The following is a 17,745-nucleotide window of genomic DNA, read 5'->3' as shown; positions in this document are numbered from 1 at the left end:
CTGGAATCCTAACCACTAGGTCACCAGGGAACTCCCTCTGTCCTTTTTTTAAAAAAACACTTTTATCGAAGTAAAATTGACATAGTATAATTTGCCCATATTTAAAAATGTACAATTTGACAAGTTTTGAGATCTCTATACATCCATGAAATGATCACAGTCAAGAAATGAACATATCCATCACCCCAAAAGTTTCCTTTTGTCATCCTTCCTTCCAGTCCCTCCCTACAAAACCCAGTCAACAAATATCCTCTATCGGCTTCCTGTGACCATATGTTAGTTTATGTTTTCTATATAATTTCACGTAAATGTACTTTTTTGTCTGCCTTCTTTTACTCAGAAAACTTATTTTGTTATTAATCCATTTTGTGTGCAAATTAATAGTTCATTTTTTTTTAACCACTAAATACTATTCCATTGTGTGCATGTACAACAATTTGTATATCCATTCACCTGCTGATGGATGTTTATTTTTTGTTGTTTTGAGTATCACAAATAAAGGTGCTATGAACCTTCTGGTACAAGTCTCTGTATGGATATATGCTTTCACATATCTTAGGTGAATACTTAGGAGTGGATTAGTTGTTTCATGTGACAGGTCTATATTAAACTTTTGAAGAAACTGCCAACCTGTTTTCCAGTGTGGCTCTACCAATTTACATCCTCGTCAGCAGTGTATAAGAATTCCACTTACTTGACATCCTTGCCAGCCCTGGGTATGTTCAGTCTTTTTAATTTTAGACATTCTAGTAACCGTATAGTGGTATCACATGTGGATTCATTTTGCATTTCCTTACTGTCAAGTCCCACTGCAACTCTTATTTCAAGCCATCATTCATCTGTCTGAACTACTATTGTACCTAATTGGTCACCCTGCTTCCAGTTTAACCTGAAAATTTCCATTTCTTATTTCTCCTTTCTCTGATTATTTCCTTATAGCTCCCTTTGTGGGCTCTTCCTTTACTATACTGCTTCAATATTACTGTTTGCTCAAGGGCTTTGGATCACCTTATTCTAGATATGACTGTTTTGTTTTTCTCATCTCTATTAAGGTACAATGATTTAAAACATGAGGATGCTTTGTAGCTATCCATCTCTGCCCCAGAACTCTGCTAATCCTCAGATACACGTAACTAATTGCCTGTCAATTACACAGCTTCTCTAGGTTGCTAAGGATACTAAGAGTACCTTTAATACAGCACATCCAAAATAGAACTCAGCATCTTTTCTAAAAAACTATGCTGCATTTTTCCTGTATCCAATAGCTTGGTAAATGGCACTGACATATTCTTTGTTATTTTAAGGAAAAAAAAAAGGAATCATTTTTGATCTCCTTTTTTAAAAAATCTTACTCTCTGCACTGAGTATATCATAAAGCTCCTCAATTTTAAAATGCTTAATATCTTTCAACTCCATTCTTTCCTATCCATTCTCATGGTTCCCTTCTCCTTGCTCCTCCCCTCGTTTTCCTGCAGACTGCAGGAGCATCTGAAATTGTCACCATCTACCCTCCAGTCTGCTGCTAAAGAAACTTTACTAAAACACAAATCTGATGGTGTCACATTCTTGATTAAAACTCTTAGTAGTTCCCTATCGATTTCAGGAAGAGTTAAACTCATTAGTTTAGCTCATATGGCCCTTTATAAACTGATTCTGTATTCTCTCCAGCTTCATCTGATAATTTTCTGCCAACATTCATCCCGTTAGCCTATGGATTGACTTGTAGTTCCTAAAGCATTTCCCAAAGTGTGTTCAGCCAATGCTACTATGGCATGGAAAGATTCTGGTGATCAAAGAAGTCTGGGAAGTGTTGGATCAAACAAAGTTAAACATTCTTCTTAACTACTGTGCCGAGCCTCTAACACGCAAATGTAACTTACTCGGGAACAATGTATACAGACAACAGTATTCCAATTTATTTTATGAGTGCAAAACCAGTTTTTGTCCAAACTGAGGAGTTTCTCCAGGGTTTCCTGTTCCAAGGAAAAGCAGTTGGAACAAGATGTATAATGATGTATTATGCTCACTGAGCCCTTGAGGCTTTCATACAATGTTCACCTCTCTGAATTGTCCAAAGGTGCTTTTCACCCAGAGTACTCCTCAGCCCCTGCTCATGCCTCAGGGTGCTTCCTTGGGGGCTGACCTCTGGGTTTGACTTTGACGTTTCTCTCTTCTGAGATTCCTAGCCTGCTCTGCAGATCTCTACATGGCAGTTAGATTTCTACTCTCTAACCATTGACTGACTTGTCCATCTCCCCCATTAGACTGCAAGTTCCATAAAGACAAGGACTTACAGACTTCACTTAGTTCTTGCAGAGTATTTACTTGGTTCTTGGCAGATATACGTTAAGTGCAGGAATGAAAGATGGTGCAAAGTTATACCTAAATTTTCATGAAATGTCACACTGGCATGTTCAAAATGAATGAAGTCTAATTATATAAACAGAAGAATCTAAGTTTCATTTGCAGATATTGGTAATGCCATCGTACATAGAATTAGCGGAATTATACTAAGATAAAAATAGCAGTCCGCAAAGACCTAATAGGCTCGGATTTCTGTCTTGGTTGTGAGATCTTAGGTATATATGTCTGGGACCACATATAAGTTGGAGTCTACACTTTCCTTTCTGTAAACCAGAACAAAATACCTGCTTCATGAGCAAATGAAATAATGTTTGTGAAAGTGTTTTGAAAATGTCCTGGAATCATAAAAATGTTACATTATTATTAATTATTAACTTGCACACATACAAATGTTTGGCATTTTCAAAAAATAAAGAACTGGTAGCTGTGTTCTATCCCCGCTACAAATTCTACCTGTGGGCCACTCTAAAGGAAACATCTTGGCAAAATGGGAAGAAAAGGAAAGCACACAAGATTTTCAAATCTACTACAGGATATAATTTTACAAGTTGTAAGACAGTTTCATGCTTTCAAATTAAGCTCTCAGTTTCAAAAGAAAATGACAGAGAACCATTTGGCTCTTCAATCAGTCATGTCTAACCCAAACCACCTATAAGCTAAGCCAAAGAAATGACTGTATCAATTTTTCACAGAATTTGTGAGTACCTAAGATAACAGACAGGGTCTTCCTCGTGATTAGGTACGTGGGAGCTTTGGATAGCATGATTAAGGCTCTGAATGCATTATTACTATAGAAACTCACCTTGTTTTTGAGTTCTTGACAAGGTGAATGATTTCCATTTCCCATCATTATGGTTTTGATTGCTGACAACGGAAGCCATTCCTGAACCCAGATCATAGCTGACTTTTATGTGCCCATCAGTGAGCTCTACACTCATGAAATCTTTCTATTAATAGAGTAAAAACACACCAGTGATTAGATACACAGAGAAATATATGAGTATTCATTTTCTTTGTGGAGTTTATAATAGGGCTTTATGGCTAAATTACTGACTGTGTTGATCTGTAATTGAAATCCATTTTTGGATACAGAATTGGTGTTACTATTTTGTGAATGTTTGTGGGTGTGATATTATGGTGCAAATGGTCACAACGAAATTACTAGGATGTATCCTTTTATGACAGGAGTAAAATTGGGTTCCTTTGAAAACATATTAAGCAAACTAAAGAGTACATTTCCTGAAAGAATTTACTAAGAAATATTGACCTGGAAAAAATAATGAGGCTATTTAGAACAACCTTTTGACTTGGGTCTCTAGAAGAAGACTAAGGAATAGTTTTTCTGCTGCATGTTTCCATACCGGGGGAATCTTTACTGGGTGCTTCTCTTAAAGGATTATAAGGGAGTTATACTGAAAATAAATAAAAATTAAATTGTATCTGTAATTAAAGTTACTGATGGAAATATATAAACACTATGCACCACTCTTGGGCATTACACAGCCATCCCAGACTCCTTTGAACAATAACTGATAATTCAACAAAACTGATAACTGCACTGGAACCTTACAGAAAAGAAGCAAACATATTTTCAGTCATGAAAGATCAGCTGTGCAAATCTTTACCAGGTCTCGTGTGGCAAGGTACATCAGGAGAGCATTTGAAGAAAATGTCCTGAACTTGAACATGACAGTAGAGATGTTGGGGTACCAACGAATGGGGCGGCTGACTAATGCATAGCCTTCTCCATCAAACTGAATAGTCCCCTCACTATCTTCTACCTGCGGACTGAAGAGAGACATTTCACATGAATCAGACGATGTCTACTTGGTCCATCAGTATTCAATACATCACACTGTCTTCTGAGACTGGACTGTAGGCTGTTGTAGGGCAGGAACCATCCCAGATACATCTTCCATCCTTCCCCTTCTCTCCAGCTCTACTGCCACCATCAGACCAAGTAACCACCATCTCTCACCTGACTTCATTAGGTGTTCAATTACTAGGTCATTGATGTTTTAACTACTTTTGCTGAAGTGCTTGGTGGCTAGTTATATTAGTGTTTAAGTGTATTTTAGTGGTGTGAACTAGTGGGATTTTGGAATGGGCTAAGAATGCATTATTACATTTCCCAAATACATAACATAATAGGGAGTAGGGGTTGGCTGAAGAGTGAAGGTGATTGAAAGGTACTAACTTAAAGTTGTAAGAAAAAAAAAAGCTGTACCAGGATATAGGCTTCTATTCTCTGAACTCTTGCTATGCAGTAGGATTTTCTGGGACAGATTAGATTCAGATAATGAAGGGTTCCTCTAACTATGTGTGTTTGTTGATCTGTCTTCTTCACCAGGATGTAAGCTCTATGAAACCAAGTAGAGATTATGGGCCAGGCTCCATGCCAGGCACAAACTCAGCATCTAGTGTGGTACTTGGCTAATAACAGAATCTGGTAGATATTCGTGGAATGAAAGGGATATTAGTAAAGCAAATTGCCTCACAGAGAATATATGTTCAATCAATATTGGTTGAATAATTAATGAATATCTAAGATAAGTCTTGTAAATATAACATTTAAAAAGATTTTTTTCAAATGAAAAGTTATCATCTATCTATCTTATCTAATTGATGCTAACAGAGTAAGTTTTGATTGTGGAGATATTTTTAAACTTTAAATATCTGCATATTAGCTTATATTTGAATCTGTGAAATTGGAGTGTTGTATTAACTTGAGAAGAGATATGAGAAATATTATAGTAATCTCATAAAATAACAAGAGGTTAGAATAGTATTTGCATGCAATCTTGGCTAATGAGAAAAATAATAGGGTATAAACATTAATGGCCTTGAAGAGGAGGAACTGTTACTCATTTTAGACAAGTTGGCTTTCTCTCTGTTTCTGGAAAAGGAGAAATAAAACTCTGAAGACAAAAGGAAGGGAAGAGTCTTAACTATGCGTTTCACAGTCAGGTTTTTGTAAATTTAAGATACATCTAAATAGGTATAAGATCAGATGATGCCATATATTTTTTTTTCTAATGTACCCTTAAAAGATGCTTTTTCAATATTCATGAAACATGTTCACTGAAAGGTTGAGGGACTAAATCGGCCTATTAACAATATAATTTATGTGAATAAATCAGCTGAATAATTTTGGCCTTCCTTCATCATTATAACAAATCCATTAAAATGAAGAGCACCACATTTGAGATAAGAAGATGTAATGTAGCATCTACTAAGGAGAAGTTCCATGAGGTTCTCAAATCCTAGGATTTTGCATGATATACTGCCATGCTACCAGTGACAATAGGGTGCGAGAGTCGCCACTGACACTTTCCCGAGTGCTTTGGCCCAGTGCATTGTTACTCACAAATTGAAGAGAAAAAAATACAAAACTTCATACATAATGTCAGGAGAGGCACTGGAATAAAAATATATATATCACATTTTATTTTCCTTGTACGGAAACCCTGGGATATTTATATCCTGGTGTTCTCATGCCCTTAATCTATTAATTTCCTCAACACACAATCGAAAAAATAGCAGAGTAGATGGCAGGTACCCTGGAGTCTGACGTGGAATTTCAGAAGTCACTTTAACACCTCAGGTTTCAGTGTCTCCACTCTGAGACGAAAGGGTTAGATCTACTCCAACCCTATTAGAGCTTCTACTCAAGCAGCAGGCAAATCTTCGAGCAAGAGTTTTGTACAAGAATAGCAAAACATACAGATGAAAATCAGCCTACTTCATTTAATTCATTAGCTAAAACCGGTAAATCTGGCTTCAAATTGTTGACTTGGAGGTGGGGGAAAAATGAATCTTTCCAGGTATAGACTCAATATTTCAACATCTAACATTATGCTAGAGTTTTCCTATTCATTTTCAATACATTTACCAGGAAGAGTGACAATTCTTTTCTAATTAATAAATGCTAAGCTTCTTAACTTGCCTTTTGTTTCTCTTTTGAACCTGGATTTCTGGTCAAGTTAGGAAAGATTAATTATGCTATTTGGAACAGCCATGCTCTTCCATGTAAAGCTTGTTAACCATAGAACTAGATGAATATTGAAGTTTAGTATATTAATATTTCATCATTGTTTCAGTGTTCAGCTAAATACATTTTACTAGTAGCAGTTTTTTCCCTATTTTTTAAGAAAAATAAGATACACTTTTTTTATAGCCCTGACAGATATTCCTTTCTAAAACATTACAAAAATTATATCCTTTCTACTGACTACTGAATAAGTGAAAATTTCTAAAACTCACATTCCAAGATTTTCTACAAAATGTTCCTAGTCTATGTCTTGTAGCCTTGTCTATTTCATCTCCCTCGTTTTACCATTTCTGCTCTAAAAGTGCAACCATTAATTTTATGTTAAAATGTGTTATATGTTCTCCTGAAAAGAAAACAAACACCAGGAGTTCTAAAACATTTTTCCTAAAATTACCAAGGCTTATGGAAAAATAGGGCTAGGGCAAGCCACTCAAAATGTATGTGACTTTGTAATCAGAGCACTCACAAAAACAGTAACATTCTTGATCAAAATATTAGTATAATTCAAAAACGTATATTAGGAATTTTTAAAATAAGGAATTATTTCAGTAAATGTAGAACTTTAGCCTATTATAATTATATTAATTCATATAATACTTTATATAATGAAGGCCCAAGATCTTTGCAGAATTGATAATTAGTGATGCTACAGTCTTAACATATAATATGCACTGCTGAAAGGACATTTAAATACTTTAGACGTTTGTTTGATAATAAGCTTTGGAAAATCCTACTTAGAAATTTACCAAAGAAATGTTTACGGAAAAGTTGGTGTTGATTTGTGAGTAGCAGAATATTAATGTAGAGCTCATTGTCCTTGTATTGAAAGAATTTTACAGACAACATTCTATATTAGATTTTATTGAAGATTATTAACAAAACCACTTTAAACTATGAATGGGTCAGGCTTTCAAACTGTCCTCAATGCCATACTGAAAAGTCCATGATGACCAAAAAAAAGTAGAAAGATGAAAGTTAAAACTTTTGGAGACGGAATATTTTTGGGCTACTTTCTTCTATAAAACTCTAGAGATGTTGAGAAGAAGATGTGAAGTATACTCTGCTACATTAATGGAGAATTTAGGTCCTAACAATGTACATGTTCCCTTTATACTGGAAATAAAAAATATAAACTCCTTAGCACCTAATGATGTTAGAGTTACTATGTATATATATTAAGCTTCCAGGTATTTAATTTAAATTTTATAGCTTTAACTAAGTATAATTAAAATTGTTGTAGGCTCAGATGATCAGTGGGCTTTAAGTTTTTTATGCAGAGAAATCCTCTATTTCTTCTTAATTGTTTTACATCCTCTATTCAGGTTTATATAAGAATATTTATATATGCTTTATATGCTTTTTAAATATTTTTGAATTCCAACATTCTAACCTCTATCTTATAATTGGTGATGTTTATTATGAAACTTTCTCCTGGTTTATCTTGACCTCTGCTTCTTAAGCAGAATCTTCAAGTCCCATGGGTTTCCACTTGAAAAGCACATACATGATGCTGTGTGTCATTTGAAAAATCCTGTGGGAGATAAAACCTGCAGTATCGTTCTATATTTTGTTGTAAACACAAGCAGAGTGAATCCAGGCTCTGAGAGGCCTGAAGCTTAATCAGTTTAGGGAGACCTTTCCTTAAGTAAAAATAAATGATGACTACAGAATAGCCACAGACACACAACACCTCCTGAACATGAAGGTAAGCTGGAGTGGAAGGAGATAGTAGTCTTAACTGATTGAGGCTAAAATGTCTTACCTTTGCAAATTTTACAAAAACACACGACCATGTCAAAGTACTAGGATACCTCCCAAATCCTTGGAAAGTGCCTGTACAAGTGAGGGAGGGGACTTAAAGTTTCTTAGCTTCCTGGTAAATCCACCTCTGAACACAATCACTTCAACCTTGTTGTATATCATCGACATGATAATAGAACACTGCACAATAAAATTAAAGCTTTTGTGATACACAGGCCTGATAGACCTTGGAAGAGTCCTCCTCTCCACTAACCTGACGGTACATCCTTTGCAGTCACCTTCTATCTCTCGGAAATTCCACAACCCTATAGGTTTGCTGTCAAAGTATGCTTCTCCCATACAGCCAGTGAATGTAATCACACGTACAGCATCAGCCTTCTGAAGAGAGAAACATATTTGTTAGAATTTAGAATTTCACAGAAAAATTAAGAGTACCCATGAGAGTTATTAGATGAGCAGCAGAATCTGGAGTAGTTATTACCTACTCTTTGTGAAAGTCTTGGTTGTGTACGTATCCATCTTTTAATCATATAATATCCTCATGGATCCTGGTTATTCTGTGCTTTACCAGTTTATCACCATTAGTAAGTGAACACTCCAAGCTTCCGACCTTAGGTAAACTGCTTATTCTGAGATTCTATTTTTTTTATTGGTCTGTAACATGAGATTATTAGGAGAATTAACTAAGAGAATTTATTTATGGTACCACATTCAGTGCCTGGCACAGAGAAGGTGTTTCATAAAAGTAAGTGTTCCTATCCACTAAGGAGATTTATGAGAAAGGGTACATACTGACTACATAAAGGGGAAAAAAGCTTGCATATTGATTACCCTATGATACTGCTGTCCCCAATTTTTCATTTCCTTTTACACCCAAGTAGGTTTCTAGGGCAGGAGAATGAAGGGACAGAGTAAATTTATAAGAGAAGGGTCCCTGTTGTTGTTGTTTGCAGGCATACACAGCGCAGAGCCCGACATCGAATAGGGGCACAATAAATATTTGTTGAATGACAACTCTGGTGTCATTCTCACAGGGGAAGGTCTTTTATAAATTTTTATTTTATATTGGAGCATAGTTGATTAACAATGTTGTGTTAGTTTCAGGTGTACGGCAAAGTGATTCAGTTATACATATACATTTATCCCTTTTCAAATTTTTTCCCATTTAGGTTATTACAAAATATATGTGCTATATAGTAGGTCCCTGTTGGTTATCTATTTTAAATATAGCAGTGTGTACATGTCAGTTCTGGGTATTTAGCAGTCAAGAAGGAGGGGAATGATCCGATCCACTCTAGAGAACCTTGCTGTAATTTGAACAACTACTCCTTTTAGCGTCAATATATTACAATTCTACAACTTTAGAAGCACTTTGCCAAGCTGAATCCACATTTATCTGAATAACCTGGAAGGAAAAAGTGAATTGATATGTTTGGATTTTAGAAAAAATAGAAGATAGTCACTGAGTAGTTAAACATTTATAGTTATAATTTTAGGTTAAACTCATCAACACATACATCTTCCTACCGTTATGATCAAGTGGGGCACTGCCATGGAGAAGGAATGTTGTCAGACACTGACAAATACAAGTCAGGAACAGTCCTTGGAATTCTCTGTCATCTGTGGAAGCTTCTCTTAATTTTCCAGAGGTTGATTATCCTACCTGCGAATTGTATTTGCTTTTTGCTTTTCCTTCTTGCATCATAAAAACTATACTTGGGATATTTTCCTGCTCCTTTGAATTTTCACTAGCATGTTGATTTAATTACTTGTTTTCAGTTTTTTGGTTCATATTCTGGTATGGCAGAAGCCTTGAAACTCTTGGCCAAAATGATGAAGATTTTCTGTAGATTTCATTTGCTTGTGTTTTTTTTTCCCCCTCAGACTGGCATAAATAAGTTTCTTTATGTCTAGTGACATCTGAATAATAAGAAGAATTATTTAAGGTGCAATTTAAGGTGTGACTACCATATCTTAGGCATGTAATCTCGCTATTCATTGAGGTAGTAAAGGGTGGTGATTAAGAGTAGAGATTCTTGTGCCTGGTAACGAGTGTTCAAGTCCCAGTTCCACCACTGATGGCTGTGTGATCTTCGGTGAATCATTTAACTTCTCTCTTACTTAGAGTCCTTAACTATAAAATGAGGAGGATATTATCTACATTTTTGGGTTGTTATGAAAACTGTTAATTCATGTAAATTACTTAGAACATTACTTAGCAAATAGTAAGGGTTATATAAATGTTATAGAAGTTTATTATTGTATCCTACAATATGCAAGCAAGGTAGATACTTTTATCTCCCTTTCTAGTTAAGGAAACTGAAGCCCAAGAGGTTAAGTGACTTGCCTAAGGTCATATTTTCGTAAGTGATAGAGCAGGGAATTCAACCTGGATTTAATTTCAAAATTCATGTTTTTTTTTGTATTACTCGGTGCTATCCCTATATTTATCTTTCTGAGGAGGAAAGAAAGTTGGCAGTATGACTATATATTACGATGTACCATATATATTTATATGCAGCTCTAAGAAATGAGGATGATTTTAGTGTGTAGCTGTGGAATCCATTCCAATACTTTAGAGTCACATCTCATACACAAAGCAAATAAAACAACCTCACTCTATATGAAGGTTGAGTTCTCATAAATTTGGGGTCACCCTGGCTTTTCACATTTTCTGACTAATCTCATCCCAGGATGATTCTGCCAGACCCAGGATTACACATTGTACTTGGCTGTGCTCTTACATCTCACCCACAGGTCGTTTTCCAACACCTCACTCCACTTAATCAACACGAGCTTCTTTAAAATGCAGGCACTTTGCAATCTGAAATGCATAAGGACCTGTCACAAAGCAATTATGAATATTAAGTGCATTACTCGGTAAGAATGAGAAGAGCAACTTGAAAACTTTAAAAATCGGATCATGATCTGAAGGCTTATGGCTCCTGTGATATTTCCCAAGGTATTCATAAATCTTTTAATTAGATGTGAGTTTGAACTTTATAGCACTTTATATCAATAACTCATAAATTGATTCAGAAAATGAGGTATCTTTAGAAAACACTTTGCTCTTGAGGCAACTAAAATATCAAAAAATTGATGCCACAGATGAGGGCAAAACAACTGTTTAAGTAAATACACATAGGTTTAAAAAGACTGTGCTTCCAGATTGCATATTCAAGGAAGAAAATTCTTACTCAAAATATATTCATGTTTTCATAAAAACAAATTAAGTAAAAAGTGGTCAAGTTTTTGCAGTGCTTTATCATGTCTTTGCCCAAAGTCATCATGCCAGGAATTGTCTGCAGAGATTAAATAAACAGAATGGGGAAGAACAACACATTACCTTCAATTTCCCAGTCAAGCCACCAACAAACAGCATTGCGTTTGCGTCCACATCTAGAATAGTGTACCCTGGAGGTGACGCTGAATGGTATGTGCTGGGCATAATGCTGGCTTTGGGTCCATCCAGAGCTCTCACGGAAATTGTTCCATTTCTCCCAGTTCTTCCAGGGTACGTGTTGAAATGAAATGAAAGAAAATACAGAAAATGAAGTAGGTATCACATTTCTGGTCACTTCAGATTTAAAAGATATAAAATGTAGAGATTTGTTTTTGGAATATTTAAGAGATAGCTGGGTGTTTAGCTTCAAACATTCCAGATTCATTAAGCTGCAAATCAAAACCCAGAATCTGCTCTCTGCTATACGTTTACCATCAGATTCAACCAGGACCACTGAGCAATCTACCCGGATTCTGAATGTGTCCAGTGATAGATAGGAAATGACACAGCAACAATTAGCTGATGGAATTGCTGTTGGTTAAATGGAAAGTCTTTTTCCTCTTGCTTTACAAAACAATATGCTATTTACCTACATGGACTATTTAAACAAGTTTATATTACTTCATTCAGTCTAATTTTATTCAGCAAGTGAACCCCAAATAAGCCACGCTTCTGCATTATAAACTGCATAATTGCTCCTAAAATCCCTGATTATCTTGGATCCAAATTTGCTGAAGTAGTCTTCCTGGAATCATGCATCGTTTATTGTTTGGCGCACCATCTTAATGTGTACACTATAAAAGCCAGGCTACAGAGTTGTGTATACAAATTGTACAGAAGAACTTCACATTTAGATTCAATTAATAGACTTTTGGAAGCTATTATTATTGTATTTCATTTTCTTTTTTTAAATGATTGGTTCCCATGAGTTATTAAACATGAAAATCTGATCTTTTTCCGGAGACAAGCAGTCGTAACAAAACTTTGTCATATTTCTCTCCCTACTGTCTCATTTTGGTAATCTTTTTATCTTTGAGGGTGCAGTATTAACTGAAATATGTAGAAACAATAGAATGAATTTATAAATAAGGTTCTTCTTTAAGAGAATACATCTTTTCTAATAGAAGAACTGTACTTTGCAAATATAAGTATTCTTAAGCCCAATAAAGTACTTAATCCCTCCCCCACCATCACACATGTAAGCATTTTATCTGTTGCTCTCTCCTCTCTCTCCCTCACACACACACACACACACACACACACACACACACACACACACTTTTATTTAAGATCTTAAAAAGGAATTGAAGATATTTCTTTTAAGTTTTTTTAAACTTTTAATTGTGAAAAAATTAAACATGTACACCCATAGAATGAAACTCTATGTATCTATCACCTAGATTCAACAATCACCAGATCTTCAAGTCTTCTTTACCCATCTCTGATCAACTTCCCTTGGCCTTTAACAAAACCTCTTGACTGTTAGCTGCTTTGTGTTTAGTAGGTAGTTGGGAATTAGAAAAAGAGGAGGAGAAAATGAAGAGGAAGTATTGAGGACAAGAATGGATTCTACAAGTAATCTGTACACTGTTAGAAGTTAATTAAATTAAAGCATCAAGGATAGAATTAATCAATTTCCTATTCCTTCCCACAAGTAGTGTGGACCTGACATATTTTATATTCATGCCAGCATTTAGATACTGCACCCACCTGTAGCCAAGACTGCTGTGTAGACTAGAAGAGGCGCTTTGCACCAAAGACAGATACCAACGGCACCTCTTAGGCTCTGGATTGTACTGAATAAGGGCAACAGAAAACAACTTAACCTCAAGGTTTCTACAGGACAACCAGATAAGGAGGCCAAAAAGGACCGGTCATTCTGTTCAATACCTTGAAGATCTGTCAATTCCTAACACGTTCTACAAAGGTACCATTCACACACACTTATACATGTATATAATATATAACGTTCGTATATATGTGTGTGCGTACCTACATAGCTACCTTCTTGAAACAGAGATAAAATTTTTCTTATAAACTAGGAAACTACTTCAAAATTCTGTCAATGATCTTAATCTCTATTGAGTTAGTTACCTTGATGCCTCAATACGGTACCAATATGAGTCATCAATAGTCAAATCTGGATACTCGACACGTCCAACCCCGGATCCAACATCCCAGAGGAAGCTTACTTTGCCTTTACGCATCTCTATAGCCAGAAAGTCAATCTAGTGCAGAGAAACACAAAAACAATAGATATCAGATGTAAGGCACCCTGAAAGAGGAACCAGCCGAGTCTTTTCAACAGGTACCATTTTCAGATATATGAAATAATTAGAAGCCTCACAATAAAGATTCCCAAATAATATGATCTATTATTTCTACGATTAAATAATACTTTATTCTTGTATCTTTACAATACAATGTCCATACACATGTTCATAGTGCTGAGGCAAATGTGTTAATTCAACCAATTCTAATTAGGTCTAACATTGAGACAAATGTCTTTTCTTGCACTGATACTTGTGGTAGAGATAAACGCAAATATTTGGGTTCAGAATTCATTGTTTTCACCATGGGCACTGACGTTTTTGAGGGGCCAGGTATGCTTTTTCACCCAAGGTGATCCAAAATATCTCACCTGATTTCCAAGTATTGATTTATGTGATAAGTGGTCTGTTGAAAAGTCTTATTCGTTTTGGAATAGAGTCCAATGGGTCAAATGAAAGGAATTAGAAGGAATTAGAAGGAATTAGAAGTTTGAGGTGAGCTCTTTTAGATACATTTCTGTTATTTCAGTTTGAGTCATTAATTCAACATGAATCAGAAGAGTTTTCATTGGTAAGAAATAGTACACAATTTTCAGTTTCATTTCACATGAAAGTTCATTGTAATTTGTTAGAGAAAAATGTGTAAAAAGCCTCATTCCTATTAATCTTTCTTCTTAAATAGCTGGATCTGAAAATATAATTCAAAAATAAATGCTGGTATACTCACAAATGAAAGCAGATATGCCTAAACACTGTAAAAAGTTTTCATTTCATTTGCCTTCTAACTTCATTTGACACTTCAGAACTTGGTGAGGTAAGATTCTGAGGTTTTCGAATCTGAAAGGCTACCTTATTCAATTTTGGGACCATTATATTAGACTCTATACATGTCCCACACTACCAGGATTAACCTCTGACTATACACATACACAGTAGGCCAAAGAAAGGCTGAATGCTAGACTTACAAATTTGGCACTTCCAAGATAAAAAAGGAGGTTGTCCGCGACAGCCGTCTTTACGTTGACAATGATATTATTGTAGTTTCCTTTCTTGATTTCTGGCTTGTATGTTCGAATGCAGTCACCTCCCGAAGACACAGATACTTTGATCTTTAAGAAAAACGAGGTACAAAGAACCAAGACTAAATCTCTCAGAAAGTTTGAAGTAGCTCCCAATCACAAAGCCATCATCATCTCTTCTTTGAAGTTATTTTTCCATCAGCAAATGGTACCATTAAATGCCCATATGCAGACCCCATTATACTCATTAATGAGGGCACAGAAGAGCACCTTTCCACCAGTATTTTGACAATGAGCTGTTCACAGTCTCATGGCTTGTTAGCACGCCACTACTTTTTGAAGCATGCAACTAACAAATTCTTGCCTTCATAACTTACTCCTTTATGAATAGGGGAACATTCTCAAGAGGTGATTTTATATGAAGCTAATGGTATAGATCTTCATTCAGGTTGTTTAATGAAATTTTACAATTCAAATTTCAGTGATTTTGGTATCACTTAAAGTAGGAAACCATTTTTCTTTTAGGTTTTGAGAGGAGGTTACCTACCCTGCCATGTTCTTACAGTTGAAAGAGGCCAACTAGATTTTGTTCCAGATGTTCTAACAATAAGAAGAATAATCATTCTACTCAGAATATACATTTCAGAATAAATTATACCTTTTTATTAAGTCACCAGGAAAAGGAACAGAAACAATTTCCAGTGGCTATCATTACTAATGTATTTAACAGCTCCTTTTTCTTTTGACTAGTACTTTAAAAATTACTATAAATTGCTAAGATAGAAATTCCTATGTGACTAGAGCTGACACTGTTTGTACCAATTTGTACTTACACTTAGGGAGCCTTTCTTCAATCACAAATAACACTAGTTGATTATTCCATTTAATTTTCTTTGGTTCATGTGTACTATCAAAAAGGTACTTTCAGGACAGCAATGTTGTTGTTTGGACTCAGAGAGATTCTGTTACTTTGTTAGTGATAGTGTTCAAAGTAGGAGGCGGAGACACATACAAAACTTCTGTCACTGATTCAAATTCCTGGCTTCAGGCTTCAGGAAGCCTCTTGGCCCTCACTAGGGGTGAATTTCCATTTTCTCATCACTTATAGCACCTTGCACACTTTGGAGAAAGCCAACGGCTATTATTGTTACCTCCATAAAAGGGCTGTGCAAACTCCAAACAAGATAGCCTAGGACACCAAACCCGTCTCCATCTTATGGTGAGACAAGGAGGTGTCTTGAAGAGTCTAATGAGAGAGTAGGTGTTAGGCAGCGCCAGCACCCCTCTCCAAGGGTGGTACAGACTACACAGAGGACGTGCTGGATTCAAAATTGGTTGGATTCAAAAGAGAAAGCTAAGGAGAGATTTTTGGTTCTGACAAATATGTAAATTCATCTATGTTTGAGAACTCCCGGGGATATAGCAGATCTGTTGAATCTCCTGCGGATCCTGTGTAAGTCATATACTTGTACTGTTTCCTCGCCTAATCTGCTATCCAAATTGCATTTCCAAGCAAAGAAAACAGTGTGCTGGAAAGAAACAGGGGCTCACCCTAATGGAGTTCTGTGTGGGGCTGGGGCTGGAATAATCTAGGACGACTGCTGCTTAGACTGCTCTCCCTGTCCTTTCCTTCCCTCTAAGGGTGGGACCCAGACTGCCAACTGAGGAGCACAGTACTGGTCACCAGAGTGCTCTCTGTCCTGGAGAGTTAGTCTTCCTGCTTGTGTGCTTTTCAGGTAAGAAGGTAGCTCTTTGTTCCACAAAGATAAGATAGGATTTCCCTTCTACATAAAATGCTAAGAGTAGGTGAATCAAAATGACTTGCAAAAGAACACAGATCAAGTCCAGAAGGCTTGACAACAGATTTTTATCAAGGAATTTTTTCCCCTTTTCTTAATGAATTTTATTAGAAGGAATAATCTCAAAATAGAACTGATAACGGTTAAAATGTCACACTGTACAATTTGAGATTTTTAAAAAAGATCAAACTGACTTAATAAAATTTATTTATTTATTTTTAACAGGAAAAAAAAAAATGACTTGCAGAGAAACAGAACCGGGAAAGGTATAACTCATTTTTGTTATTTGTGATTAAACTAGCCATCATATGTTATTTTGGTTATTTCTTTTATTATTACAAATAACTCATATGTGTTATAAAGAACACAATGTAGTAATACTCCTCGGTTACTGTTTAGAGAAGAAGTGACTGAATATGGGTGGAATGCATGACTGATCAGGATGTTTCTGCCCTTGCTTGGGTATACCTGGTAAAAATGGTAGGGGATTCCATGACTGGAGTGTTGAAAGCGGGGTCCTCAAAGCGTTGTAGACAGAGCACCAGTACTGAAGCCTAATTCAACTGATGAGACTCCACTGGAGGACTGAAAGTCTGAGTAGCCATTTTAGAACTAAGGGTGTTTAACATCTCTAGGAGTTAAAATTACTCTGCCTTATGGCATACTTTACATATCAAAAATATATGGATCTCTGAACAACATGGCATTGTTATACCCAATATGCCAGGAATTAATCTTGTAAAGTAACCTATTGCTCAACTCTTACACATTTTTATAAAAACTCTCTGGATTTTCTGTTCTCTGGCTTACAGTTTTGAATATATCCTCAGTATCTGAGATATTCAGGCAGCCCAAACTATCTGTAACCAGTCAATAGCTACTAATCTCTCTGTTTAAATACCTTGTGTTTTGTTTTCCAATTATATTGTTTTATATACCTCAAGACAAGTAAATCAAAGGACAATATTTATAAATTTCTCTAGAAGAAACCTCTAACATACAATCCTCTCATAAGAGGGGAGAGATTTCTGAAATACAAACATCCTCTTAAGATATTTGTTGCTATCAATTATTGTTATTTCTTTTGTGTGTGTGAATTTTTGAATTTTAATAAGCAGGCTCTTATTAGTTATCCATTATATACATATTAGTGTATATATGTCAATCCCAATCTCCCAATTCATCACACCACCACCCC

The 17,745-nt window shown here is 35.7% G+C and overlaps 1 protein-coding gene across 1 annotated transcript in view; it reads right to left on the bottom strand.

The window, feature by feature from the left end:
- The window catches only part of LAMA2 (laminin subunit alpha 2), a 606,337-nt gene that overhangs the window by 48,989 nt on the left and 539,603 nt on the right, over positions 1–17,745 (bottom strand). The window contains exons 46-51 of the mRNA XM_073789582.1: positions 14,695–14,838; positions 13,554–13,687; positions 11,523–11,682; positions 8,430–8,554; positions 3,990–4,152; positions 3,167–3,311 (exon numbers count right to left, since the gene is read on the bottom strand). Coding sequence (XP_073645683.1) covers positions 3,167–3,311; positions 3,990–4,152; positions 8,430–8,554; positions 11,523–11,682; positions 13,554–13,687; positions 14,695–14,838 — 871 coding nt within the window. The remainder of the gene's footprint in view (positions 1–3,166; positions 3,312–3,989; positions 4,153–8,429; positions 8,555–11,522; positions 11,683–13,553; positions 13,688–14,694; positions 14,839–17,745) is intronic.

Source organism: Tursiops truncatus, chromosome 12 (genome assembly GCF_011762595.2).
Source record: "Tursiops truncatus isolate mTurTru1 chromosome 12, mTurTru1.mat.Y, whole genome shotgun sequence".
Taxonomy (NCBI): Eukaryota; Metazoa; Chordata; class Mammalia; order Artiodactyla; family Delphinidae; genus Tursiops; species Tursiops truncatus.
Note: the sequence above shows the minus strand (reverse complement) of the source record. Positions and strands in the feature narration are given on the sequence as shown.